Source organism: Mus musculus, chromosome 14 (assembly GCF_000001635.26).
Source record: "Mus musculus strain C57BL/6J chromosome 14, GRCm38.p6 C57BL/6J".
NCBI classification, from domain to species: domain Eukaryota; kingdom Metazoa; phylum Chordata; class Mammalia; order Rodentia; family Muridae; genus Mus; species Mus musculus.
Window position 1 is genome coordinate 54,378,665 of NC_000080.6, and position 27,944 is coordinate 54,406,608.

The window sequence follows — 27,944 nt, forward strand, 5'->3', positions numbered from 1 at the left end:
CCCAGGCTGGCCTCGAGTTCTCTATGTAGCTGTGGATGATCTTTCACTCCTGAGCCCCTTAGTGCCACCTCCCGGGGACTGGGGTTATAGGTACGTCCATCCCGTGGCCTGTTTCCTCACTTATATAAAAGGAATAACAGTGCTGACCACATATGGTATTTGGAGGTTTAAATAAGGTCAGTTAGAGACTTATACCCGGTGAAGGTGTAGATCTGAGACACACCGCTTGCCCAGCAGGGCCCAGAACTCTGGGTCTGCTCCCCAGCACTCCAAAGAAAAAGAAAAGAAAAAAGGAAAGTTTAATAAAGTTAGTTGCTATTTTTTTTCTTACCCTGGCCAAGTCTAACAATGCCTGCAATGATGACTGCAATCAGCGCCAACACCTTAGCATAGGTGAAAATATCTTGGACCAGGGTTCCCCACTTGACATAGGCACAGTTAATGAAGGTTAAGAGACCTGAAAGAAAAACAACACTGACCGTGACCTACCCTCTGCACTTGAAGGGCCTCAGACTCCCAAGCAGCTTCCCCAGCGCCACTCGTGGAGATGAACCCATCATGGGGAGTCAGCTATGTGTTTGGACCCCGATTATCCTCAGCTTCATCACTGCAAGGCACTTGCTGAGCACCTGTTGTTTACACTGCCACATTCCCAAGCCCTAGCCCCTTAAACTAGTGTCACAGAACAAGATGGCAAAATTCCTGGTCACAGAAGTGGCAAGCACCTGGGAGTTGTACAGATTACAGGTGTATTCTAGTCCTTCATTCTTTAAATCCCTTCTCTCCTTCCTATCACATACATACACACACACACACACAGGTCTAGAACCCAACATCTTGGCTCTATACTGTTGTTATTAATCTTGCCAAGTACTGCTGTAATTTATCCAGTGTCTAGGTCAGCAGGTCAGTATGTGTGTCCAAGGATTAGAATAGAGACCAAACTTCCAGCCCCCTGCCCACCGGCCTGTGCATTGTAAAACTCGTGCAGCTAAAACAAGTTTCCGCAGAAAGAGAGCGGGGCACTTTTCCTGCCAGAATAATGCAACAGTATGAGCCATAAACATTCCTCAAGTCCTTCCACCCCGGGCTAGAGGCAATCCCTCTGCCAGGGGGAACTCAGGGAAAGTTCACAGACCATACTCAGAGTAAATGTTCGCAGCAGGGTGTGACAGTCTCTTGCCAAGTGCTGTGGCGTATGAACGTACACATTCTTCGAAAAACGAGTCCCTATCTTTCGTCAAAATCTGAGTAGTAGCTGAGGGTGTGGCTTGGTTGTAGATCGTGTGTTGCAGTGCGGGAAAGTCCTGGGTTCAAATCCTTTCACCCCAAAAAATAACAGTCTCAGGAAAATCCATTAGCCCAAAAGCTACACTCTATTACTTGGGAAGAAATTCAAGAAGGGAAGCCTCGAATGCTATGAGGCTGACTGGTAGCTCGGGGGGAGGGGGGTACTGGGGAGGGGGGAGCAAGAGGCAGAGGCAGCAACCCTGCGGCCCATCATGCAGCCTCTTCAGCAGGCAGCATCTGCACCCCGCACCCCCAACCCTGCGCCCACCCCCCATGCCACAGGGAATCAATGGCCAGCTTCTTCTAGCTCAGCGACTGGAACGCCCCCACAGAGCACTTGACTGTCAAGTCTCCCTTCGGTGGCTCTCAGAGCAAAGCTGGCCTTGCCAGTGAGGAAAGGGAAGGCCAACGTAGGTCTTGGTTGATTCGGGCTACCAATACAATCTTTTAAAAATAAAAAATCCAAAGAAAACAAGAGAAACCACTCCAAGCCCAAGGGCAGCAGCTCAGGCTCTCACGCAGAAGACTGGGACAGGATCTCCTAGTCCAAAGGAGACTCCAATTCCCCAAACCCCAAAACACAATCCAAATATCCAGAAATGGGCTCAACCTGGACTAGAGGAGGATTTCTGGAGGTTAGATAAAATCCGGCATTCCTCAGGACCCTACAAAGCCAGCTCCCCTCTACCAAAAGGAGTCTTTCCCCATCACTGGCAGAGGATACAAATGGCTACCTGTGGTAACTATTCGCATACGCGCATACTGGCCTCTAGGCTCCCTCAGTACCACAGGCACCTGTCAAAGTCCACACTAGCATCTAGCTATTCTCACCTCCTCCTCTCCCTAAATTCCCTCCAGTTCACAGGCTTCCCTCCCCTCCCCCCCGGGGGGGGGTACTCACTCTTCTTACCCTCCCACTTGTCTCCCCCACCCCTCACTCAGCTCCACCCCCCTCTGCTCTTGCTTTTTGTTCTATTCTCTATCCCTGCTATCCTCCCCTCCCTCCAGATAGCCCTGCCTGAGTCCAGTCTGCTGGCCATGTTCAGTCTCCTGCTTGTTCTCTCTGCTCTGGACTCTTCCAGGGGCCTCTGGTGGATCGCTTTCTCTTGTCTACAATAAAAACCCTCCCCTTCACCACACCATGGAGCAGTTCCTGTCATCACTTTATACACCCACAAATTTTAATCTGAGGTCACCTTGGATTAGATAGTGACTCCTAAACTAGCCTGGACTATAGAGACCCCATCTCAGAAGGAAAGAAAGCAATCTTACTAATTCGGAGTCCTGACAATGCCCCCAGGCTCCACAGACCTCCTACAATTATTAGGTCCTGGCCTTGTTGTGATTCTGGTCCAGAGGCCTCCACTAAGAAACAGGGAGAATAAGCCATCTTCTCTTCCAGTCTTTCTTCTAACCTTACTGTGTCTGTGTGTATGCGAGTGCACACAAATGAGGAGTGTGTGCTCACCCCTACAGGCACATGAGTGTGCACTCACCCCTACATGCATACGTGGAAGCCAATATCGGGTGTCTTCCTCCATCACCTCTCTACCTTATCTTTTATTATAGTTATTCCCACGTAAGTGTGCATGCCACAGCACACACGTGGAGGTCAGAGGACAACTTGTAAGAGACAATTCTCTCCTTCTGCCATGTGGAGCTCAGGGGTCAAACTTAGGCCTGGTGGCAGGAGCCTTTACTGGCTAAGCCACATTGTCAGCTTGTCCGCCCTACTCTTTTTTGAGATAATCTCCCTGCACCTGGAACTCATCGATTTCCCCCAGGTACTCAGCAAGCTGACTCTTTAAGCAGGCCCTGAGGGTCTAAACTCAGGTCTCCTTTCTCGAGCACCAGGCACTCTGCCCAGTGAGCCACCTCCCCAGCTCCCTTTCTACGTATTACCCACGTTTTTTTCTGTTTTCTTCTGAGGAGATTTCTGGCTCTACTCAAATACATGTCTTTGTGCCTAATAGACATAACAGTAAACAACCAAACCTTATCGAAAGGCTGAGCAAACACGTACCCATCGCTCCAGGCCACCCCGGTGCTAAGTTAATCATTAAAGACGGTAGTGTACTGTCTCCTCAGTAATCCCACAAAATAACGTGTCTTTATCTTGCCCTCCACAAGCCTGTCAGACACTGCTCTTCCTCAGCCAGTGGTCCATCCCTCGCTACCCACTGGACTTCCATCCTGAGCTATTTCAACACCACGAGAAACCTGTCTCTCCCTATCTGGCAATGGCCACTCTCCACCTTTAGGCTCTGCAAGCCAAGTTTTCATTAGAAACGCCAAACACAGATGTGCTTTGCCTATGTATGCTCAGGAGAGTGGGGGCCCCTAGAACAGGAACCCCCTGGCAGGAATGAAGACATTCTAAAGTGAAACTTATATCTCTCCCCACTTTTGGCTAGCAGATCATTAAGCCGTGGTCCCAAGTAAGTTGGAATTTCCTTAGGCATCCCGTGCGTAGAAAAGAAAAGGGCTGAAGCCTGGTGCCGGCTGCAGGAAAACCTAGTGACTCAAAGTGATTTCACACAGCGTGGCATCTTCTCAGGCCACTTTGCTAGAGACATTAGAACTAAGGCGATGAGGACCAGGGTGGTGGAGACCATTCTTTTACCAGGGCTGCTTAGCTGTGCATGTCTCTCACCCTCTATTTAGACCTAAGCCTCATATTAGAATCTACTGAACCTCTTTGCTTGTTCGTTTCCCTTCCCAGTGTTGCCATACTGAGTGCATCTCCCTCTGCATCTACTCTTACTTTGTCTCTTTGAGTGGCCAACGATGCCCCAGGGTGGGCCAGCCTAGCAGGGTAACCATAGGTCACAGCATGGGACTGGAATAGACTTAAAGGACTACTTCTGCTTCGCAGAGTCTGCAGCTCCATGTCACAGGGCACTTTGTCTTGGTTCTGTTCACGGTCATGAGCACAGACAAGACAGCTGACTCACGCCTTTTCTTACAGCGACCCCGGCCAGGAGAATGCGGAGCAGCGGTTCTCAACCTTCCTAATGCTGAGACCCTTTAATGCAGTTCCTCATGCCACAGTGACCCTCCCCAAACAAAAAATTTTGTTGCTACTTCACCATTTTAATTCTACTACTGTTATGAATCATAATGTAAATATATGTTATGTAGGGTATCTGACATGTGACCCCTGTGAAAGGGTCATTGGACCCCCACGCACACTCATCGAGGTCACAACTCCCAGGCTGAGAATGTTGATATTTTGATCCCTACGGCTAGGATCACTTCATCCCTTCTGTTACCTGCCATGTTCCCCACTACTGGGGAACAACCCCCAGTCACAGACCCCCATCATGTCCCGGTCTGCTCTCTGTACTGAACTTGAGGAGGGGAGGCTCAATTTGAATGCAAAACCCTACACACAGAGACGGGAGCACTGAGAGAACCGGCTGAAGGGAGCTGGCTCACACCTTGCACAGCTCCCAGCTTCCTCCAGAGAGCCTGGCCCTGGGAACAGGAAATGAATAAGGCAAGCCTCAATGCTGACTAGGCTCTTTGTCCCCACCCCTAACAGATACAGCTGACCAGAGTCCCCAAAGCTCAGCCAAAAGTATGGCTCTTGAAGCAAAGCCCCACCTCCTGCTGCGGAGTCAGAGGAAGGAGACCTCAGGGTTAGAATAATAGGGATGGATGCAAGTTAGCCTACAGACAAAGACACCTGCCCTTCTACCCCGGCGGGTAATTCAGTCCCCACCCAATACTGAGCCAAGTCCATGGGAGGATTGCCTAAAATGACCTTTAACCTTGACCCAGCTGCTACTCTATCCCTGCAAGGCAGCTGCTGGGAAGATGACACTCCTGCAACCTGAAGAGGCACTCCAGGACAGGTCAACCCCAGCAGACACAAAGTCTCTGGGGAGGATGCTGTCATGAGGGCCCAGAATCCGCTCTAGAACAAAATGGAAATGCCCAGGTTGTTCTGAAAAGGGAAGGTGGGAGACCGATCAGTTAAGAGTACTTGCTGCTCTTGCAGAGAACCCATGTCTAGTCCCCAACACCCACACAACTAACTACCCATAACTCCGGTTCTAGGGGACCATACACAATTTTCTGATCTCTGCAGGATCCTCCATGCACACGACACACACATGCATCCAGGCACATACACATAAGATAATTTTTAATCCAAAAGTAGCAATACCTTTAGCCTGCTCTGATCAATGCCCAGGTTTAACTTCAAATAGTCTAAAGTCTCACCAACAAACTGTGAGTCCTTATCCCGTAGAGATTAATCCTGAAGCTTACAAGTTAAATGTTAATGATGCTTAGATAAGCTTCAGTACTCTCACGGGATGGGACCACAGCAGCGACAACGTACACTGTGCTGGAGTAACAAACGTTGGTCTCATTGTTCACTCTACTTTTGCATTAATATGTGCTTGCATTTTTCCACAATATGCTCTTCTTAATTCATAGAGTTCAAAATATAACAGAATGAAATTAATACCATCAAAGGATGTCAGGGAAGCCCTGTCTCCTTTCCCGCTTCTTACATGTTTTGTAATCTTTATTGGGAAAGCAAACTGCCTTTTTCTAATCTGACAATGTGTGCCACACGCCACAAGTCCAGACCGTCTATCTGGTCCTGCACCTGTTCTAGCCTTCCTGTCTGCATGTGCACCACATGAGTGCGGGTGCCTGAGAAAGCCAGAGGCCTGAGCTACAGGCGACCTGTGTGAGCCACTCCCTGTGGGTGCTGGGAATCTAACCCAGATCCTGTACGAGGGCTGTGACTGCGGAGCCATCTCTCCAGCCCTGGTTTTCCTGCACTGATGGAAGATGGCTTACATCGCAATAGCAGACCCTGTGTGTGGTGGTGTGGGTTGGCCTTTAATGCCAACACTGGGGAGGCAGAGAATGGTGAACCTCTGGTTTTGAGTTCCAGGCAGGCCAAGGGACATAGTAATACCCTGTCTCAAAGACAGAGAGAGAGAGAGAGAGAGAGAGAGAGAGAGAGAGAGAGAGAGAGAGAGAGAGAGAGAGAGTCAGAGTCAGAGTCAGAGTCAGAGTCAGAGTCAGAGTCAGAGTCAGTCTGGTAGGGCAGTGATGGTACTCATCTTTAATCCTAGTACTCAGGAGGCAGAGATAGATCTCTAAATTCAAGGCCATCCTGGTCTACAGAGCCAGGTCCAGGACAGAGAGGGGGGGAAAAGTCCAACAATGAAAGTAACCCTTCTCCCTAAGGTAAGGATACAATGAAGAGGCTGGCATCTTTGTGTCCCTTCTAAGATATGGGCCACATTTTGTAAGTAACAAAGGAAGACCTTTCTTTTCTCTTTTCCTTTTTCCTTTTTCCTTTTTCCCTTTTTCCCTTTTTCCCTTATTTTCCCTTTTCCCTTCCCTTCCCTTCCCTTCCCTTCCCTTCCCTTCCCTTCTCCTTTCCTTTCCTTTCCTTTCCTTTCCTTTCCTTTCCTTTCCTTTCCTTTCCTTTCTTTTCTTTTCTTTTCTTTTCTTTTCTTTTCTCTGAGACAGGGTTTCTCTGTGTAGCCCTGGCTGTCCTGAAACTCACTTTGTAGACCAGGCTGAACTCAGAAATCTGCCTGCCTCTGCCTCCCGAGTGCTGGGATTAAAGGCTTGCGCCACCACTGCCCGGCAGGAAGACCTCCTTTTAAGCACAGGAACCAGCCTCCCTGATCGCAGGCAGAGAGCTGTTGGTGTTTAGCGGCACTGTTTATTACAGTAGTTAGAAAGTAAAGAAAAAGAAGGGGAAAATCTCTGGACAGGTCTCAGTATCTTGTTGGACTGAACTTTTTTTTCTTACTGCAATCAAAGAATATTAAATGTGATCTTGGCCGAAGGGGCAGGGGCACTAACCAGAGTGCTGGGATACCAAACTCTGGCCCTGTGCAAGAGCAGCAAACACTGTTAACCAGTGAGCCTCATGCAAGTCAGCCTCTCATTCATATCGTACACCCCAGTTCTAGCAAATACATCCGAGTGTGATCCTTCACCACCTGACTCTAACCAAGTCCCACTCCGAGAAAGAGAGAGAGAAGCTGCTGGTTACACCAACACACACCACAAACAAGCCCGAGAGACATCTTCAACTTTTTACTGACTCTTCTTTTCTGATGTCCCCCAGGTGTTGTTCCGGGTCACAGAAACATTTCACTGACTCATGTGTCATGGGGGAAGAAGATCCAAACACAGAGTGGCCATGGGTCACTGAATCAGACCCCTCCCAGTGTCCTTTCTAGAATTCAGTCAGCACTTTAAACACTGCGGCTGTGGCATCTCTAAGGAAGCAAGCACATGGTTTATACATTCCCCTAGATTTCTAAGCAACCATAAGGCAGGCAAGATGACTCAGTGGATTATCTTGGTTATCAAGGTACTCACAGCCAAGCCCGACAACCAAAGTCTGATCCCCAGGACCAACATGGTGAAAATAGAGAAACAACTCCCACAAGTTGTCCTCTGACCTTTCACAGGTGCACCCTGGCACAAGGCCTGAGAAGTCACCTGCCACGCACGGGAAGGCTCCTGGGCAGTTCTGACTTGGGAAGTTGGAACAGAGCTTCCCAGAGCAGTCTGGTAATATGCCGCTTTGCATTTAACTGGGGTAATTACCTCATGAGATAATCACATGCAGACCAGCTTAGGGCAGAACATGCCTGAACCTTTCCTTAGCCTGGGCTCCTACATCTCTGTGGCACATTGTCACTGCTGGCAATGAAGTCAAAGCCTCTGAGGCAGCCCTGCTGTCACCAAGTTGTTAAAACTCAGGTACCATGGCAACACTGAGACCTGCTCTTCCATCTCCTGCATCAGGAGACCCCCCCAGCTCTCCTTAGTAGTAATTTGTTTGGTTTCCTCTAGTCTTGCCCTCCCACAGGCCTCTGCCTTGTCTGTCTAAGTGGCTCAGATACCCCCAAGCAGGGAGGATGGAAGGAATGTTTTGGAGTTTTTAATTCTTTGGATGAGAGTAATGGCCAACGCCTTTCATCATGCCGATCTCTGTAAGTTTGAGGCTGGCCTGATCTACATGGCAAGTTCCAGGCCAGTCAAGACTACATAGTGAGACCCTGTCTCAAAAGGGGGTTGGTGTGTGGCTACAGAGATGGCTCAGCATTTATGAGCTCTGGATGCTCTTCTAGAGAAACAGGATTCGATTCCCAGCACCCACAGGGTGGTTTACAGCCATCAGTTCCAGGGGCCCAGCACCTTCTTTCAGCCTCCATGGGCACTGGGCATGAACATACTGTACAGACATGAATGCAGGCAAAATACCCATGCACATAAATAAATCTATATTTTTAAAATTCTCTTGATAATCCCAGTGTACAGCTAAGATTCAGACCCACTGTTCCAGGCAATTCTCCCAGCATTCCTCTAGAACATCCCTTCGGTACTTCTGAAGTGGAGACAAAGGTAACAGAGAAAAGGGCCCAAGAATGAACCCCTAAGAGCTATATGGGTTAAACCCTCACACAGCTGTGCCCCTTCACTTCTGGAGAGGAATTTGCACTGATCCTATACTAGGAATAACCCTAAATTCTGATGCCACCCTAATTGCTAAGGTGACTGTGGGACATGACCTAACTCAAACTTAAGATGGATGGATCCTTGGAAAACCTCTCCAAGATAGGAAACTAACTAGCTTCCAAGAAGAAATTCAAGGGGCAAAAGTCAGCTGGAGGCCCAGCTGTTCCGCCTCATTAGCCATAAGCACATGAGGTCAGTCACTCTAGTCAGGAAAAACTGCACGAGGACATATGGTCAAAGATCTCAGACAGACACACACAGAGATCCGAAGTCCTTCACAGTCCACCATCTGGCTTGTCAGCTCTTGATGAACTGTCTGTCCTTCCCTCTGCCCAGCTTCTACAGCAGACCACAGGCCTCAGCCAGGACCCTAGAGAGTCCACCGCACGAAATGCCCCATCTCAAAGATGCTGAATCTTGAGTTCTGGCTTCTGTATAGTCAGCAAGTCAGCGTCTACTAAGGATCCTATTAGTACATACAGTTCTGCAGGGCCAAGTCCAGGGCATGCAAAGATGCTATGCCCTGTTCACAGCCCTCAGTAAATGCTGCTGGTTGACTCAGGCAGTCGGCTGACTAGAGACATGTCCTGTCAACAAAGAGGGGGAAAGCTAAACCAAAATAACTAACTTGAAATGAATGAGAATAGGCAAGGCGAGAACAGCAACGTGTAGCCGTGCTCAGTGGCCAGAGCATCCTGCCTCCGCAGAAGGCTGTTTGGGCAAGCATGGACCTCCAGATGCTTATTCCACCTGGGCCAGCCTGGTCTACATAGTGAGTTCCGGGCCAGCCAGTGCTACATAATGAGAATCTGAAGAGATAGACAGAGACAGAGACAGAGACAGAGACAGAGACAGGGACAGATTATCGCCACCCCCTTCCCTACAATGGTCTAGCATCTCCCCTCCCCTGCCGTCCATCGCACTCAAGGTTCCTTGAGTTCCTGCTTGGAATCTGTTAATTCCAAATGACTAACCAATTTCTTCTAGAAAGACCGCTTTGAGGATGAACGCACCAGCCCTGGCACGCCGCTCCTCTGTGCCGCCCCCCCCCCCCTTCCTCGATACTACAGTGGCTTAGAATGGTTTATGTGCCTACCTTGAGATACGTAAAGAAAGACCGTTTAATGGATCTGTCTCCCCTAGGCACAGCACAGAAATAAGCTCATAACAACACTGAGTAGATTTTTCTTGGTGAAATAGTTCTGAAATCCAATTCCAACCTCACTGCCTTGAAATTGCCTTAGGAGAAAGCCCACGTGGGAAGTCACCACTGGCCTCCCTGTAACTCATCCTTATCTAGCTTGGCCGCTTAGCGAATGAGACACTGCTGCTCACTGGTTATTTCTCAAACTGCTCTCTCCCGGTCACCACCTCTCTGTCTCCCCTCTTAGCGGGTCCTCCTTTGTCACTACTTTTGCAGAACTGAGATCTCCCAAACATTGGTAATCCTAAAGTCTGTTCTTTGTCCTCCCTTTCTACAACCAGGCCCTAGGTCATGCCCTCTGTGCCCTTGGTTTCTATTACTATATGATAACGATTCCCAAAATGCAGTAGCAGCCAACTACATGACCCTAGAAGCATGACCAGCCAATGAGAGACCAGAGAGATGGCTCAGCGGTTGAGGACTTGCTGCTCTTTCCAGAGGACCCAAGCGGGGACCCCAGCACTCACATTGGGCAGCTTACAACTGTTTGCCATTCTAGCACCAGGGGACCTGGCATCTCTTCTGGCCTCTGAGAGTACCACGTAGCTAGCATACATTCACACAGACATACCTATGCATAAATAAACAATAATGCTTTTTTTTTTAAGTTACTATTGGGACTGGAGAAATAGCCCAGCGGTTAAGAACACTGACTGCTCTTCCAGAGGTCCCAAGTTCAATTCCCAGCAACCACATCGTGGCTCACAACCATCTACAATGGGATTCGATGTCCTCTTCTGGCTTGCCTGAAGAGAGCAACAGTATACTCATATACATAAAGTAAAATAAATAAATAAATCTTTTAAAAAGAATCACTACTGGGTGTCATCAGGCACATCCAATTCAACATATTTAAAATTAATCCCAGCAGTTCTCTCAAACCTACTCTTCCTCATATGAGTGATCAGCATTACTGTCCACCATATAGCTCACTACGTGGGTACCACATTACCGTTCAACATCACCATCCACCATATAGCTTACTACGTGGGTATCATATTATCATCAAGCCCAGCCAATGTCGGACCCAGCTAGCCCCCTTATCCCCAAACCATGACCTTATGATTCTAATCCAAGCCACAGTAAGGAGTCGCTTACTAACTCATCTCTCTGCTGTGACCTGTATGCTTTAAAAAAAGATCTTTTTAAAACCATAAAATTCAAAATTACAAAGTTTCAGTGTGGAAAGATGGCTCTGCGGTCAAGTACATGTACTGTTCCTGCAGTTCCCAACACTATATATGTTACTAAGAGGCTCACAACCACCTGTAACTCTGGTTCCATGGAGAAGCAACACTCTGGCTTCCACAGGCACCTGCACTCGTGTGTGTGTGTGTGTGTGTGTGTGTGTGTGTGTGTGTGTGTGTGTGTGTGTGTGTTCATGCATGTGCGTGCACACACACACACTTTAAAATAAATAAAATCTTCAATAAATGAAAGTTAAAGCCTGACATGATAAAATAGAGTAAGGGGGTTGGGTTGGTGGGTAGAGAGCTGGTTCTGGTTCTTGCAGCTCTTACAGAAGACCTGGGTTTAGTTCCCAGCACCCACGTGGTGGCTCACAAAACTATCTTAACTCCAGTTCCAAGAGAATTCAGCACTCTCTCCTGGGCTCTCTGGACACAAAGCATTCACCCAGTACACATACACACATGCAGGCACTTACACACATAAAATAAAAACATTTTTTTAAAAAATAGACTAAAGGAGCCAGGCATAGTAGTGCATGCCTTTAATCCCAGCACTTGGGAAGCAGAGGCAGGTATAGGTCTGTGAGTTCAAGGCCATCCTGGTCTGCATAAATAGTTCCAGAACAGCCAGGGCTACATAGAAAGACCCTACTCTCAAAATAAATAAATACATATGAAGTTTTTTAGAAGTAAAAAATAAAAATAGACTAAAGGGATGCATGACCACTCAGCCAACTCCACAGAGGATATCTGAAAGAATCTTTTTAGACCGAAGAGAAAGGCAAGTCCATCCATGAGGCCACAAGAAATGAACGAATAGAATTAACATTCAATAAGGAAGGAAGAGAAAAAACAAGTGCTACAAACAAATGGTCAGGAATCGACACACAGCTTCCAATAATAACGCTGAGCACTGGTGTCCTCAATTCCCCAGTCAAAAGATACAGACGAGAAGACTGGATGGAGAACCAGGAGCCATCTATGTGCAGCCTCCAAGGAATTCCCCTCACCACAGAAGACAAACCCAGCCTTAGGTTGCCAGGCTGGAAAAAGATTTCCAAGTGCACTGAGCGAGTGAACAAGCAGCTGTGGCTGTCCTAACAACAGACAGAGTTCCAACCAACACTGGTGAGAAAGGAAAACGCCACCACTTCATGCTGACTGAAGGACCAATCCGCCAAGACGACAGGATGGTTCTAAGCACTTATGACCCAAACAAAGGAGCACTCAATGTCATAAAACACACAGTAGCACAGTTAGTCACAGAGTGGCCCCAGCAGAGCAGTCACGGGAGGTTTTAGTAACCCCCCCCCCCTTTTCAGGAAAAGGCAGGGCACCCTAACAAACAAATAACAGGCACAGCACTGCATGTCGTCTCTCATATGTGGTCCTGGCTTTGAATTTTTAGATTTCTGTGTTTAATCTGGAGTGTCTACAGAGCTCCAGAGGCTAGAGCCCGTGAGAGGGAGGTGGGGTCCCAAATGGTACAAGGGGAAGCCTGCATGTATGTCTGTGTAGCATGCTTGGAAAGCCTGTGAAGTCAGAAGAGGGTGTCAGATGAGGGATACAGATGATTAAAAGAAAGTGTAAGATGAAGGAACCCGGGGCTTTAAGTACCCAAGCAGGATTGGGGGACACGGGAGAGGAGGGTTTGGGGGTACAATAGTCCAAACTAAGAATGTATGAAAATTCCTTATGGAAAGCCACTATTTTGAGGGGCTGAGAGATGGCTTGGTGGAGAAGACCTGAGCTGCATTTTCAGCAGCCACAAAGGCAGCTCACAGCCAGCCACCTGTAACTGCAGTTCCAGAGGATCTGACACTCTCTTCTGATCTCATAGGCATTCCATGCACGCTACACAGACATATGCAGGCCAAACACCCATACAACATAAAAATAAACAAGTAAAAAAAAAAAGGTTCTAATACAAAATTTTTAAGGGAATTTGAACACAATAACCCTTCATGGGTGGACAATGGGTCTCAGAAGACACGGGTCATTAAATAAAAATCTCAGCTCCAGGCCTGGGATAAATCATCATACTCAGTTACTACATACTGAGTACTGGTTAAGGAGGCCCCAAACAACAAAGACTATTGATATTACTCTTGGTTGCCCAACTCAACTAGATAAGACCCTATTGCTGTAGGCACCACACAGAAGAGGAATGCCCTGGAAACAGAATTATAGGCACTGATGAGTTACCATGTAGGTGCTAGGGATATAAAAACCCAGGTCCTCTACAAAAGCTCTTAAGAACTAAGCCATGTCCCCAGCCCTGAAAGAACTTCAGAATGGTGTCTGCCTTGGCTTTGCCCAGGTTCCAATCCAGCTATACTGGTTCCCTATTTAGGATAAGTCTGAACCCCCAGGAAGGTGCAACTCACAATCTCCTACAAGTACGCATACCCCATATTTTCTCTCACCTGTGTGCCTTTCCCCATGTCTAGAAAGTCTCACCACCAACACCCCTTCTTCAAAAGATGTAATGATTCCTAGAAGGAGAAGGGCATGGATGTCGTACAGAGGGCAGAGTAAACACTAAGCAAAGCAAAGTGCTTATTCCCATGATATTTGCCTGGTAGAGGAAAAGGTGGACAATAAGCAAATGAATCACTGATGCTGGGTAGTAATGGTACCACAGAGCAAAATGAACCAGGGAGCTGGGGTGGGGCTCGGGAGGAGAGAGAGAGAGACAGAGAGGGGGAGGAAGAGGAAGAAGAGGAGAAAGAGGAAATACAGAGAGAAGAGAGGGACCCATCGAGATGGCTCAGTGGATAAAGGAACCTACCACCAAGCCCAATGACCTGAGTTTGATCCCCAGAATTCACACGATGGAAGGAGAAAGTTTATTTCTGGTCATTTTTCTCTGACCTCCACACATGTGCTATGCACGCCTGTACACACTCACCACACCAATTTTTAAGGAGGGGCTGGAGAGATGATGGTTCAGGAGTTGAGCATACTTGCTGCTCTTGCAGACTGGCATTCGGTTCTCCCCACCCACAGGCAGCTCATAGCAATCTAACTCCAGTCCCAAGAGCCCTGCCTGATGCCTCCTGGTGTAACCTCTGAGTGTACCCATACACACTTGGCATTCACAGACACACACACACACGCCACACACATACACACTCAAAAATATTTCATAAAGTGTCTTAAAGAAAGGAAGAAACAACGCGGGATGAGAAGCCGAGGACTTACTCTGGTCCTTCTGCTTCCTTGTTTGGTTCTGGTGTTGAGGATCAAACACAGAGCCCAACACATGCTAGACACATGCTCTACCTCTGAGCTACACCCCAATCTCACAAGAAAGACCATTGTGACCCATCTCCCAGAGAAGTGCATGGAGCGGGTCTGTGAACATCTGGGGAAAAGAGCCTTCCTGGTAAAAGGAACAAACCAAACCCAAAGCAGAAACACACCAGGCAGCATTTAGCCAAAGCAAGAACAAGCCTGAGTGCAGCAAAGAGACCAAAGAGGAGAAGGCAGGAAGCCAGGCAAGGCAGAACACTTAGGCACGGTAGAAATCTGAGTGCTTCAGCCCAACTCTGACCCCTCCATCTTTCAACACAGATGTGACACCATCCACTGAGTGTCCACCCCTCCTAGAAACTGCCACATACATTGCTGGGTATATATTTGCCTGGCTCCTCTACCACACTACCAATGACATTTCAGATTCATGTTTTATAAAGCCTGCTACAATCAATAAAAGTTTTCTTTTTGTTTTTTGCTTGTTTGTTTGGGATTTGTTTTATTTTGGTTTTTTTGTTTGTTTGTTTTCTGTTTTAGTTTTGTTGTTGTTGTTGTTGTTGTTGTTGTTGTTTTTGAGACAGGGTTTCTATGTGTTGGCCCTTGCTACCCTGCAACTTGCTCTGTAGACCAGGCTGGCCATGGACTCAAGAGATCTGCCTACCTCTGCCTCCCAAGTGCTGGGATTAAAGGCACTTCAGTGACAGTTTTCTCAGCTCAGATTTTTAACCATTGTCCTGATTCTGTGTTCTGCAGGCAACTTCCTGGTGACTACTTTGTGCTTCTGTGGCTTTTCACTCTGCTAAGGAAAGGGGGTGCCTTCACAGTGACCATTTGCATCTGGTCATAGCAATTATACACACATGCTCACCACTGTACCCTAACACCTGGCATGTCAATTTCTTTTTAAATTAAACATGACTCAGCTTCCCGGAAAATGACCGAACTCCAGGTCACAGTGACCCTGGGGAGGCATTGCTTGTAAGAACTAAGGTAGGATAGAAGGTCGAGGGAAGGGGGAGAGGGGGAAATCAAGGGGACATGAGAAGGGAAGAAGCCCTCACACCAGAGTCTACTTGAAATCCTGCACCAGCTGACGGTGGAGAATTTTGAGACAACTGAGAAAATTTGCCACAAAGATCACCTAAAGGTACAACATTCCTTCCATGTAGAAATAATTCAAATAATGTTAACATTAAAATGGACCATGCTTTTAGTTTAATTTCATTCTTTTCCCCCAGATGCAAACCTGTAATTTTTTGAGGATCTCACTAGTACAATTATTAACTTTGTTTGTAATCAAAACACATTTCTTAGCTCCCTTGTGAACCATGAACCACCCTATGATCTCATTTACCAAAGAGGAGGGGAAAGAAGTTCTTGGAAACTCTTTGAACCACATCACTTCAGAAACCATCCAAAGTATGTAAATGGATATTGTTGAGAGCTTAAGAGCAAGCTTTTCTAGAGATGCTCACAACCACATTTGGGTAATTAGCCCCTTTTCCTAAGTATCTTTCTTCCCCTTAATGGTCATGCTCAAACCTATATTAAAACCTTTTGTTTAGAAACTCCAACTTTGGGGGCTGCAGAGATGACTCAGCCGTTAAGAGCCCTTGGTGCTCTTGCCAAGGTCTGGGTTCAGTTCCCAGCACCAACATGGTGGCTCACAACCATCTGTAACTCCACTTTCAAGTCGTTCTGATGCCCTCTTCTTGACTCTGTGGGTACCATGCAAGCAAGTGGTTCACTTGACGTATATGCAGACAAAACACCCATACATACAATATAAAAATAAAGTTTGGACTGGAGCAGCTCAGCAGCCAAGAGTTAATTTTAAGGACCAGAGTTCAGATCCCAGCACCTCTACCAGTTTGTTCTAACACCTGTACTCCAACTTCAAGGTCTCTGATGCCCTCTTTTGGCCTCTATGGGTGCCTGCACACACATCTGCGTAAATAAACTCACATACACATATACAAAGGACACACATATAAATAAAATAACAAGAAACTCCAAGTCTCCGGCTGCGGAGAGGACTCAGTGGCCAGCGTGTGTGGTGGACTTGCAGAAACCTAAATGTTATTCTCAATACCTATTTCAGGTGGCTTACACACACCTGTGATCCCAGAATGCAATGCCTCTGTCCTCTGTACCATCCACACGCACATGCACATAGCCACATACAAGCATACACATAATTTTTTTAAAAATCTTTTAAAACAATATAGTGAATGCCAAATGTGATGGTGCATGCCTTTAGTCCCAGAACTCATAAGGCTGAGGCAAGTGGCTCTCTCTGAGTTTGTTTGAGCCTGGTCTACAGTTTTTTTAATGCCAAGCCATGGTGTCATGTGTTTAATCTCAACACTCAGGATACAGAGGGAGGCGGATCTCTGTGATATAGAGACCAGACTGGTCTAGTGATATATAGAGTGAGACCCTGTCTCTCTGTCCCTCTGTCTTTCTCTCTCTCTTCCCCCTCTGTCTGTCTCCCTGTCTCTCTGTGTCTCTGTGTCTCTCTGTCTCTGTCTCTGTCTCTGTCTCTCTCTCTCTCTCTCTCTCTCTAAGATGAGACCCGGCTTCTCTTGAATGGAACTCTACAAAGAACTCCTCAGGTGGCTGCAGATGCAGCATGGGTCTCTTGTTGACCCAGGACCAAAGGAGCCCAGGACAGACCCAAAAGGATTGCAGGAGCCCAGGTCAAGCCCAAAAGGCCCTACTTCCTCACTCAGCCCATCTCCCTTGTTTTAAAGTGTGGTCCCACCCACAACACCCTTCTCACTACCAAAGCCCCAGCAATTCTCTATCCAAGCCCTCATCTCTGTCCCTAAGGCCACTCACTCCTTTTCACTGCTCTCCATGAGGACTCTGGTTTCTGTTCCTGAATGAGCATCTCCACCTTCCTTCTCACATTCTTTCCAAAAACACTCTCCACGTGGCCACCAGAGTTCTCCTTGGAACGAGCTGTGTTCATTTCAGGACCTCTCCTCTCCTTCAACTTCACCTGCTTTGCAAAAAACCAGCAGCGTCCCTACCCTCAAGATCCAGTCCATATTAGGCACCATGTAGAGCCATCTTCATCCCAGGCCATCTCGCTGCCCAGCCCACATTCCAGCCATTCAACTACCTAGAACTCTCTGAACATTCCACACACTGATGAGTCTCTGCTTCTCCACAAATAGGGTTTTCACTGAGAAATTAGCTGCATGTCTCCTCAGCTAAGACTCATGCCTGAACCGAGAAATTCTGCCAGGAATGGTAAGTCAACACTTGAAATAACCAGCAATGGGGAGACTGAGACAGGAGGCCAGCCTGGGCTACATTTTCAAAACAAAATAATAAAATAAAACTAAAGTTGTCCTCCTGGCTTCTGTCATGCCTGTCACCACACTTACATTACGGGGCACACTGTTGGGTGGCATATCTGTCTGTCTCCCTTCTGCCCTGTGAGGTCTTGAAAGAACAGGGATGTCCATTATTATTCTTTCCCAGCACCAAGTGTAATATCTAGCACACAGTATGCCTACATCGTGCTTCCAGAAGAACAGAATAAATGAGGGCTGTATATTAAAGTCTTTCTCTTGTTAAACATGAAAAATTAGCTTGAGTCCTCACTTAGGCCGCTTAGAATCTCAGCATCTGACTTGTGCCATGAGCTTATGAAACGGTAATGGAAGGACCGAGCTTGTGAATCCTGTCTTTGGAGTTACTAAAGACAGAACAACGTCCAGATACGGCCTGTGTAATGACTCGTGCACATGACCACTTGGGAGAAAGCCAAGCTGCATTCCTGTAAAGTAAAGGCCTGCAACACGATGAGATACCAGCTTCAAGCATCAACAATCAATACCTTACACTTGAGTTCAATGTATGGTTTTCACAGTGTGTGTGTGTGTGTGTGTGTGTGTGTGTGTGTGTGTGTGTGTGTGTGTGTGTGTGTGGACACAGTATAACCCTTGGCTGGCCTAGAACTCACTATGTAGACCAGGCTAGCCTTGAACTCAAAAAGAGTTCACCTGCCTCTGTCTCCAGAGCACTGGAATTGAAGGAGCACTGTACCACACACCACCCTGCTTGTTTTGTTGTTTGGTTTGGTTTGGTTTTTAAGACAGGGTCTCGCTACACAGGCTAGGCTGATCTAGAACTCATGATAAATCCACTTTTACCTTCCAAATGCCAGAATTAGAGACAAGAGCCACATGCCCAGCTTTTTCACCAGATCTCTCAGATACGTTATCTAGAACTCCCGGGCTCAAGTAATCCTCCTGCCTCTGCTTCTAGAGCAGCTACATCACTGCACCTAGATTCCCTGGCCCTCAGGTCATCCTCACATTATACTGAAAGTAAAGGCTCTCTGCTCCTTGCACCTAGAAGCACACAACTGTTAGGCTCAGCCTCAAACACAAGTAGAGCACACCCTTCACTCTACCAAGGTTATCTTAGAAGTCTGCCTTTCGGGCTTTGGTCTGGCAGTCAATTTAGAGCAACCCCAAGGTTAAGGTCAGGATCAGATCCACATACCAACAGGTCTGGGCAGTCATCCTGCCAAAGCCACAGGAAAAAAAAAAAAAAAAAAAAAACCCGACATCATCATTCCCACCTCTCATCCCACATCCACGAAACAATTAGATCCTGTCCCTGCACACAGGCAGACTTTGGCTCGGAGGACTTGGTGGCTGCACTCTCTTTGGTCCACACTGCCATGAAGCATGGAAAAAAACTCAAAGAAGTATCCCTAGAGGGGTCCAATAAAAGGCTCTCACCTGGCCTCAGCCTAGCACCTTGGGAGGGAAAGTTGTTCAACACTGAGAAACGCAGAGAGTTTGAAACCAGAGGAGACTCAGGAGATGACAACCGGGCCTCGGGAGGGGACTGCACAGAGGCAGCAGACCTCCTCAGTTAATGGCAGCTCTCCAGCCGGGACCAAAAGCAGAAGAAGTGTGCACAGAACTTGCTCCTGCCTCAGGCCCTGGACTCAAGCAGGAACCTCCCACTGAGAACTCCAAGGCAGCAGATTGCTACAGATGTGTGCTAACCATCTGTCTCTTGCACCTTGAGTGTTTTGAATATAGTAGGTGCACAATAAACCATTTTGAGTGACACACACACACACACACACACACACACACACACACACACACACACACACACACGCTGCCCTGAACCCACATGCAAACCCCGTGCCTTTTACTGACAGGGGAAGTCCACAGATTCTCCGTAGCTATGGCTACTTTGCATGCTTTCTGGAACAAGTGTATGTAGGTGGGTGTTCAAGAGTTTGAGTACATTCCTATTCTCAAATTAGAGACATCAGATCAGAGGGGAGTGGCAGATGTAGGCAGGTATAATGCCAGAATCAAGGGATGACAGGCAGCTGTCACAGGTGGCACAACTAGACATCAGGGAAGAATAAAGCCCAGAGAACTGAAGTCAACAGTCCGAAGCCCCTAAAGCAGCAAATGTTCTTTCCTACCCAAGGAGCCTGAGGAGACCTCACCGTCACAGAAAAATCGAGATGTGTTGAAGGCCAGCCTTTGTGATTTAGCAAGACCCTGTCTTAAAAGGAAGGAAGGGAAATGGGAAAAGAAGGCTGTGCGGTAATAACCCTGAGTCATCAGAAGAAATGTCAAATTACAAAGGCAAGCAAACGCACCACTGGCTTAAAAGAAATGTCAGCAAAAGTGGTTAGAATAATAGAAGCCTGTCGCTTACAGTGATGCAGTCACCTTAAAAATATCACTTAGAGAATGAGCCCTCTCTCTACACAGCTATGTTACTTTTCGCCACATCTGAGGAGCCCAAGACTAACATAACAGATCCTAAAAGGAGGCTGGACAGTGAGTGACCTCCTAGGTCACACAAAATTGCCACGAGAAAAATTACAGACCACATCAGACACTTCAGGGGAAAGGCCTCCCCGAGAGTGCCCTCTGCCCTTCCTGACTACAGCCTCGCCTGACACACATCCCCCACGCAGAGATCAGCGTAGGCCACAAACAAGTAAATCACAAAAAAAAAAAACCAAAAACAAAAACCAGTCAGTTGTTTACATAGCGTAAAGCAGGGGAACGGAGGATGCGGAGCAGAGACAGCAGCAATAAAGAAAGTAAGAGAACAGGAAATAAGGTTAATGGAGTCAGGCCAGTGAACAAGGCCCTGGTGTAAAACTCCTGCACTCCCTGGCACTGCTCCTCTGCAAACAGACAAGAGTGTCTGAGCTTCACAGCTGAAGGATCACAGTCATCCCCAAGGCCATCACCCTCTGAGAGGAGACTGGAAAGAAGGGACTATGGGCTAGCCGGCTCCCAACACCACTAATGTGGCTCTCTATTCATACAGAATTTAAGAGAAGAAAAAGTGAAGATGGATCGAAATGTCTACAACTCTGGCCCATAGAAATACTCGTGCAGGGGCTGGTGAGATGGCTCAGTGGGTAAGAGCACCCGACTGCTCCTCTGAAGGTCCAGAGTTCAAATCCCAGCAACCACATGGTGGCTCACAACCATCTGTAACAAGATCTGACTCCCTCTTCTGGTGTGTCTGAAGACAGCTACAGTGTACTTACATATAATAATAAATAAATAAATCTTTAAAAAAAAAAGAAATACTCGTGCAAACTGCTTCTGAGCAACTTGCTTCACCAACTAAACTCACACAGACTATGGTGAAGAGATGAAAACATGTATCCTGGGCTGGAAGAGCTGGCTCAGTGGTTAAGAGCACTGACTGCTCTTCCAGAGGTCCTGAGTTCAGTTCCCAGCAACCACATGGTGGCTCACAAACCATCTGTAATAAGATCTTCTGCACTCCTCTGCTGTGTCTGAAGACAGCTACAATGTACTCACATAAATAAATAAATCTTTTTTTTAAAAAATCATGTACCGGGCTGGTGAGATGGCTCAGTGGGTAAAAGCACCCGACTGCTCTTCTGAAGGTCCAGAGTTCAAATCCCAGCAACCACATGATGGCTCACAACGATCCGTAACAAGATCTGACTCCTCTTCTGGTGTGTCTGAAGACAGCTACAGTGTACTTACATATAATAATAAATAAATCTTTAAAAAAAAAAATCATGTATCATGCAATAGAAACCAAAATTGACCTGAAGTACCTGTACTTTTATCAAACAGAATACAATTCAATTAACAAACTTTAAAGTCTCTGGGTGTGATAGCACAAACTATTGATCCCAACCATTCAGGAGGTGGAGGAAGGTGGATTTCTGTGAATTTGAGGCTAGTCTGATCTACACAGACAATCCCAGGCTAGCCAGTACTACATAGTGAGATCCTACCTCAAACAGCAAACAAACAAAACCCCTACAAAGTTGAGGTATGAGGGTCACATGAACCCAAGATTTCGAGGACAGCCTGGGTAATATAAAAACTACAAGGCGTCAGATAAAATCAAAGCCACAGTGATAAAGAGATCAATCCAACAAGAAGAAATAATAGAAGCTAGAGAGATGACCCAGCAGATGAGATATTTACTGCCTTGCCAAGGACCTGGATTCTGTTTCCAGCACCCACCTGGTGGTTCACAACTACTTCTAACTCTGTTTCTGGGGGGATCTAATGCTCTCTTCTGGCTTCCTCAGGCACTGCACACACATGACCCATACATACATGCAGGCAAAACACTCATACATGTTTAAAAATATGTATTTATATATGAAATTAATCTTGCCAGGTGATAGTGGCACACACCTTTAATCCTAGCACCTGAGAAGCAGAGGCAGGTGGATCTCTGAGTTCAAAGACAGCATAGTCTACAGGGTAAATTTCTTTTATAAATAAATAAATAATAAATAAATAAATCTCTCTTTTTTTTTATTGTTTTTCTTTTGACACAAGGTCTCACTATATATATAAAACCCTGGCTACCCTGGAACTTTCTATGGGACTGGCCTTGAACTCACAGAGATCTGTCTGCCTCGGCCTGTAAGTGCTGAGATGAAAGGCATGGGCCACCACACCTGGCCTAATAAATAAATCTTGAAAAGAAAGAGGAAAAGGAGGAAGAGGAGGAGGAGTGCCCAGGTCCCACCCAACATTCAGCTAGCTGGGGAAGATAACAAGGGTGGCATTGGTGATCAGGGTCAAAAGCGATCACTTCAACAATTTAACTCCCTCTTGCTATTCAGGGGCCAAAAGCTGATGGCTTCTGGCAATTAACTCCTGCTGAATGTAGCAGGAGAATTAGAAAAGAAACTAAGCTGCCTGGGCTCTTTACTCTTTGACTCAGGCATCTAGCTATCCAGGCAAGAGGCTCCGAGTTCCTTAACTCTCCATGAGCCAGAGAGAAAAAGAAAGAAAAAAAAAAAAAGTCAGACACACACACACACACACACACACACACACACACACACACACACACGCTGAATGAAGGAGAAAAGGGCTACACTACCACTTTATTCTTGTTCTTGGTTTTTATACCTTCCCGGGATAATTGATCACATGGTTTTCTAAGCACTTTTACATCCCATAAGTTCATACTAAGTTTAAGGCAACAGTTCGTGTCGATAAGGCTTAAGGAGTTACCACAGAATTGTTTACATATCTTTCCATTAAGACTAGTACCTAACTAAACATTCATTTTTGTATTTTATGGCACCACAAGCTCATTATACGTTTAAAGCAACAGTTTTTACATCACAAGTTAGCTGGGTTTTGTCAAAAAACTAATCATCTGCCTTGTGTCTTATTATTTTTGAAGTCTCGTATAAACTACTCCATTACTTATTTCCTGTCCTTGCACCTACAATAAATTGCTCATTCCCAGTTTATTACCTATAGTTACCAGATAGTGGCCTCGTTCCTAACCTAGAAGGAATGTTTTTCTAGGTTGTAAATTTGTTCCACACCTGTTTTCTTTTCCTAGTGCAACTAGCCTGTGACACATGAAGGTTTACAGAGCTCTATTTGCAGCTTTTATTCTACAGGGGGTTTGAGAGTAACTTATATCAGTTTAGGAATTCTATAAAATCATTATCAGGAATTATGAAATCATCAATTAGTCTATACAACATTACTACATGAGAGTGCATTTTCATGTTGATCTGCAAGAAATTTGCCAAATACAGTTGGGTGGACTAATGCCCAGGAATCATCGGGCTACGTAACAGTGGCAGGAAAGGCACATCAGCAGTGAGAAGCAATGCTGGGATGAGGTCTCTGAGGACACTGCATCTCAGAGTGCACCCACTGCAGTCATGCAAAACAGTGGGCCATCTCCAGAAAACTCATTTGCTTGCCATAGCCTTTCCTAGATGGCTTCTGACAGAGAAGGAGGAGGAAGAAGAGGAGGAAGAGGAAAAAGAGGTAGAGGAGGAAGAGGCGGAGGAGGAGGAAATAATTGTAAATTTCCATCACCTCTGACTTTTACAGTCTTTCCACTCCTTCTTCCACAAAAATCCCTGAGCCTTTAAGGAAGCGAGTATAATACAGGCATGCCCTCTAGCAGCACTGAGAACTCCTCAGTCTCTTCTCTGCACTTTGACCAGTTGTGCGTCTTTGTGTTAATTTCCATTTCCTACAAGAAGCAGCTTATCTGGTGAGAGTTGAAAGATGCATGCAGTGGTTCAGTGAGAATCTCCTCACAGGCTCATATATTTGGATACTTGGTCTTCAGTCTGTTTGAATATTTAGGAAGGATGGTGTCACCAGGAGCAGTTTTTAACGTTTCAAAAGACTCATGCCATTTCAAGTTAGTTCTTCCTCTTGCTTTCGGATCAAGATATGTGCTCTCAGCTGTTCCTTCCACAGTGCCTTTGTCCTACCAGCATGGACTCTAATCTTGAAACCCTAAGTCCGATTAAATGTTTTCTTATATAAGTTGCCCTTGGTCAGTGGTGTTTTGTCAACACAATAGAAAAGTGATTGATACAATGTGTTAATCTACAGGACTAGCAGTAGGTCATTAGAAGTCAGTTTAATGTATGTTCATTTAGCAGAGTAATAGTAACAGGGACTCCCCAGGCCCTATGGCCTATGTAGCCACAGGGCACAGCCCTGATAACAGTGCCAGGGATGGGTTCCATCAGATGGGATATGTCTTGTTTGTTTGTTTGTTTGTTTGTTTTAACATGTATGAGTGTTTTGCCTACATGTATGCCTGTGTACCACACATGTGCCTACTGCCCATGTAGGTCGGGGGAAGGCATCAGATTCCCTGGAAATGGAGTCAAAGATAGTTGTTTGTTGATCTCCTATATGAGTGCTAGATATCAAGCCAAGGTTCACTGGAAGATCAGCTTGTGCTCTGAACTGATGAGCCATCTCGCTAGCCCTATATCAAATGAGCTTAAAACCAACCAGAGAGTAATCGGTTACTCCTCTAACATTCATGCCACTATTGTACTTTGGGCATATCTTGACCGGGCAGATTGTTACTGTAGTTCTTAGGGTTTACATCTGGGGAGAATAGCCACTGTTTTTCTCCTCCAGTAATATGCACAGCACCTTCCAGCACTAGGAAAGCTAGGCCAATAGAGATGAAGCTTCCGGGTCAGTACTACCCTGACACTCATGTCTGTGGTGTCTTCAGGTGGTGTCTTAACCGGCATTCGGAAGGGAATCAATGGCCTGTCATGTTTGGAAGTCTACGGTACCTCACTGACCAACAACTCCAAATGGTGTAACCCATTCCTGGCACCAGGCTTTTTATTTATTAGCCTGTGGTGTTTAGCAAGGACTAGACTAAACAAGAAAAAAAAATCCCAAATAAATCAAATCAGACACAAAAAAGAAACATTATTAGAGAAGTGTGGAGGATCATTATAGAGGAATGGAAAACCTAGATGGGAGAAATGGCTAGATCTCTGAACACATGTATTCTACCAATGGAGGCATGAGAACACACAAAACCTAAGCAGACCATTAACAAATAAGAAGAGTGGATCATAGACTAAAAGTCTCTCAAGAAAAAACTCATGCTCGGCAAAAAGGACTCGGTAGGTAATGGCTGAGTTTGAATCCTGTGACCCACATGGTGGAAAGGCAGAACAGACTCACACAAGTTGTCCTCTAACCAAAACACACACACACACTTGTGCACGCACGCACACACACACACACACACACACACACACACATTGAATCACTTTCTCTTTTTTTTAGATTTACTTATTTTTATTTATATGAGTACACTGCAGCTGTCTTCAGACACACACTAGAAGAGTGCATTGTGTGGGAATTGAACTCAGGACCTCTGGAAGAACAATCAGTGCTCTTAACCAATGAGCCATCTCTCCAGCCCATTAAATCACTTTCTAGTGTAAGTTATTTACGCAGAGAAAGAAGAAAAGCAGCCCACTAGTAGACAGATTTGCTGCTGAGTTCTGCCAACCTGGAGACTGAGCCCAGTACCTCATACCTGCTAAAAAACAAACAAGTGCTCCACCACTGAGCTGCTCCCATCACCAACTGTGTTTGTTGCTGTTTTGTTTGGAGGGGCTGAAGAGAAAGACTATGGAAAATAGGGAGTAGGACAGTGGAGGATGGGGCAGAGGACTGTAAAACACTGTCTCTGGACTCCACATGCCATCGCATCCGTGAATCCTCTGCAGTTGTGGTTGCCTGCACAGGAGTTGCACAAGGTGAAGCCAGGCAACCCTGAATCAAGGGTTGGGGAGGGGCTCATGTCCCTGAGAGACTGGAGGAGGAATTCTTTCCTTCAGTGGTCCAACCACTGTTGCACCACCTATGCACCAGTAAATAACTCCCACCAGCGCTCACATAAACAAGCCTTACTAAACTCAGCAGGGGCCAAAAAAAAAAAAAAAGCTGGGAAAGTAGGAGGGGGACTTGTTGAGAAAAAGAGGTGGTTCATAAGAGTGGGGAGAGGGCAAAAGAAGTGAAAATGACCCAAATTAATTGTATACATGTATAACATTATCAAAATTTAATATTTTTAAAGACACCCTTTCCCAGGCAGATGGTGAGGCCCAACATCTGATTTATCTTCTGACTCCATTCACAAACTCTGGCACAGGCACACCCACACCACAATTGAAGGTGTGTATACAGAGAGAGAGAGACAGAGAGAGAGAGACATATTACAGGGCTTGCACACTAGGTCACAAAGCAAATTGAGACCAGGCCCAGGTACATAGTCAGACAGACCTCATCTTATAAAAAAAAAAAGAGTAACCTTGAACTCCTGACCTTCCTGTACCCCACTACCATCACAAGCACTGGGATCCAGGCATGCACCTCATGCCTCTTACAGAATCCAGTATGAGACCTGCTGGCCATAAGAAGAAGGCATGTGAAGAAACGGGGGCACTGACACATGGGAAGGGAAGTCAAGCTGTCCCTGTTGTCACATGACACTGCGGTACACACAGAAAAACTCGAGACTCCAGCCAAAAACTGTTAGAACTGACAAATCCAGTGAGGTTACAAAATACAAGACCAGCTTTTTAAAAAATTGCTCTCTTACATACCAATACTGAATGAAGTTGCTGGAAGACAAATCAAGACCTATTCTCATTCACAACAGCTGCCAAACATAAGGCCCCCAGAATAAATGTGGGCAAAGAGATTAATGGTTTCTACAATGAGAATCACAAAACAACACTAAAAGCTAAGGAGGATACCCATAGGCACACCACACACACACACACACACACACACACACACACACACACACACACACAGGAGCCAAGCATGGTGGTGCATACCTTTGATCCTTTGATCCCAGCACTTAGGAGACAGAGGCAAATGGATTTCTGTGCTTTTGAGATCAGCCTGGTCAACACAGAGTTCCAAGACAGACGGGACTATATAGGGAGACCTTGTCTCAAAAGAGAAGGGAGGAGAAGGAGGTAAAGGAGAGGAGGAGGGAGGGAGGGGGAGAGAGAGAATGGATTAGAGAAGTGCTACAATGTCTGTATTGCCCAAAACAACCTACAGAGCCAGTGCAGACTGCACAATGACATTCCCCTTCACAGATGGGGAAAGAAACACGCCTGATGGGAGATGGCGGCACAGCATAAGGACCTGAGTTCAAATCCTCAGAGCCCACACACAGATCTGGGCATAGTCACACTATTGGTGGCAGACAAGCATCACTGGGCTTGCTGGCCACCAGCTTCAATCCAGGTTCAGAAAGTCACCTTGTCCCAGTGGGTCTCAGTGGAGTAAATTAGACAGCGAGAGAGCAAAACACCTGAAGTCTCCATCCAGGTCTGCTTGTGCAGACACACAGATTATTTTTTTGTTATTAAATCACAAAATTTATATGGGAGGGTGAACTTAACAATCCTGAACAGAAATGAAACTTGGGGGGTGGAAGCAGGTTTGAAGCCAGCCTGATCTACACAGCAAGTTCCAGGCCAGCCAGAGCAGCACAGTAAGACCCTGTGTTAATTTTTTTTTAAGGTGATAATAGAACAGTGGTGGAAAAAAGAAAAAGGAGGAAGAGGGCTCCCAGAACCTGAGAGGGGTGAGGAAGGCAGGGTGGGGTGTGTGGGAGGAGGAGGAGGA

General features: G+C 46.3%; 1 protein-coding gene across 14 annotated transcripts in view; it reads right to left on the reverse strand.

Moving 5' to 3' along the window:
• Nucleotides 1–27,944, reverse strand: part of Slc7a7 (solute carrier family 7 (cationic amino acid transporter, y+ system), member 7) — a 50,627-nt gene that overhangs the window by 9,223 nt on the left and 13,460 nt on the right. For 13 of the 14 annotated variants that reach the window (XM_030247702.1, NM_001379497.1, NM_011405.4 and 10 more), the window contains one exon: nt 332–457. In XM_030247702.1, the coding sequence (XP_030103562.1) occupies nt 332–457 (126 nt within the window). Of the gene's footprint in view, nt 1–331; nt 458–11,659; nt 11,665–27,944 lie in introns of those variants that run through there. The other variant, XM_030247705.1, reaches the window with a different exon arrangement.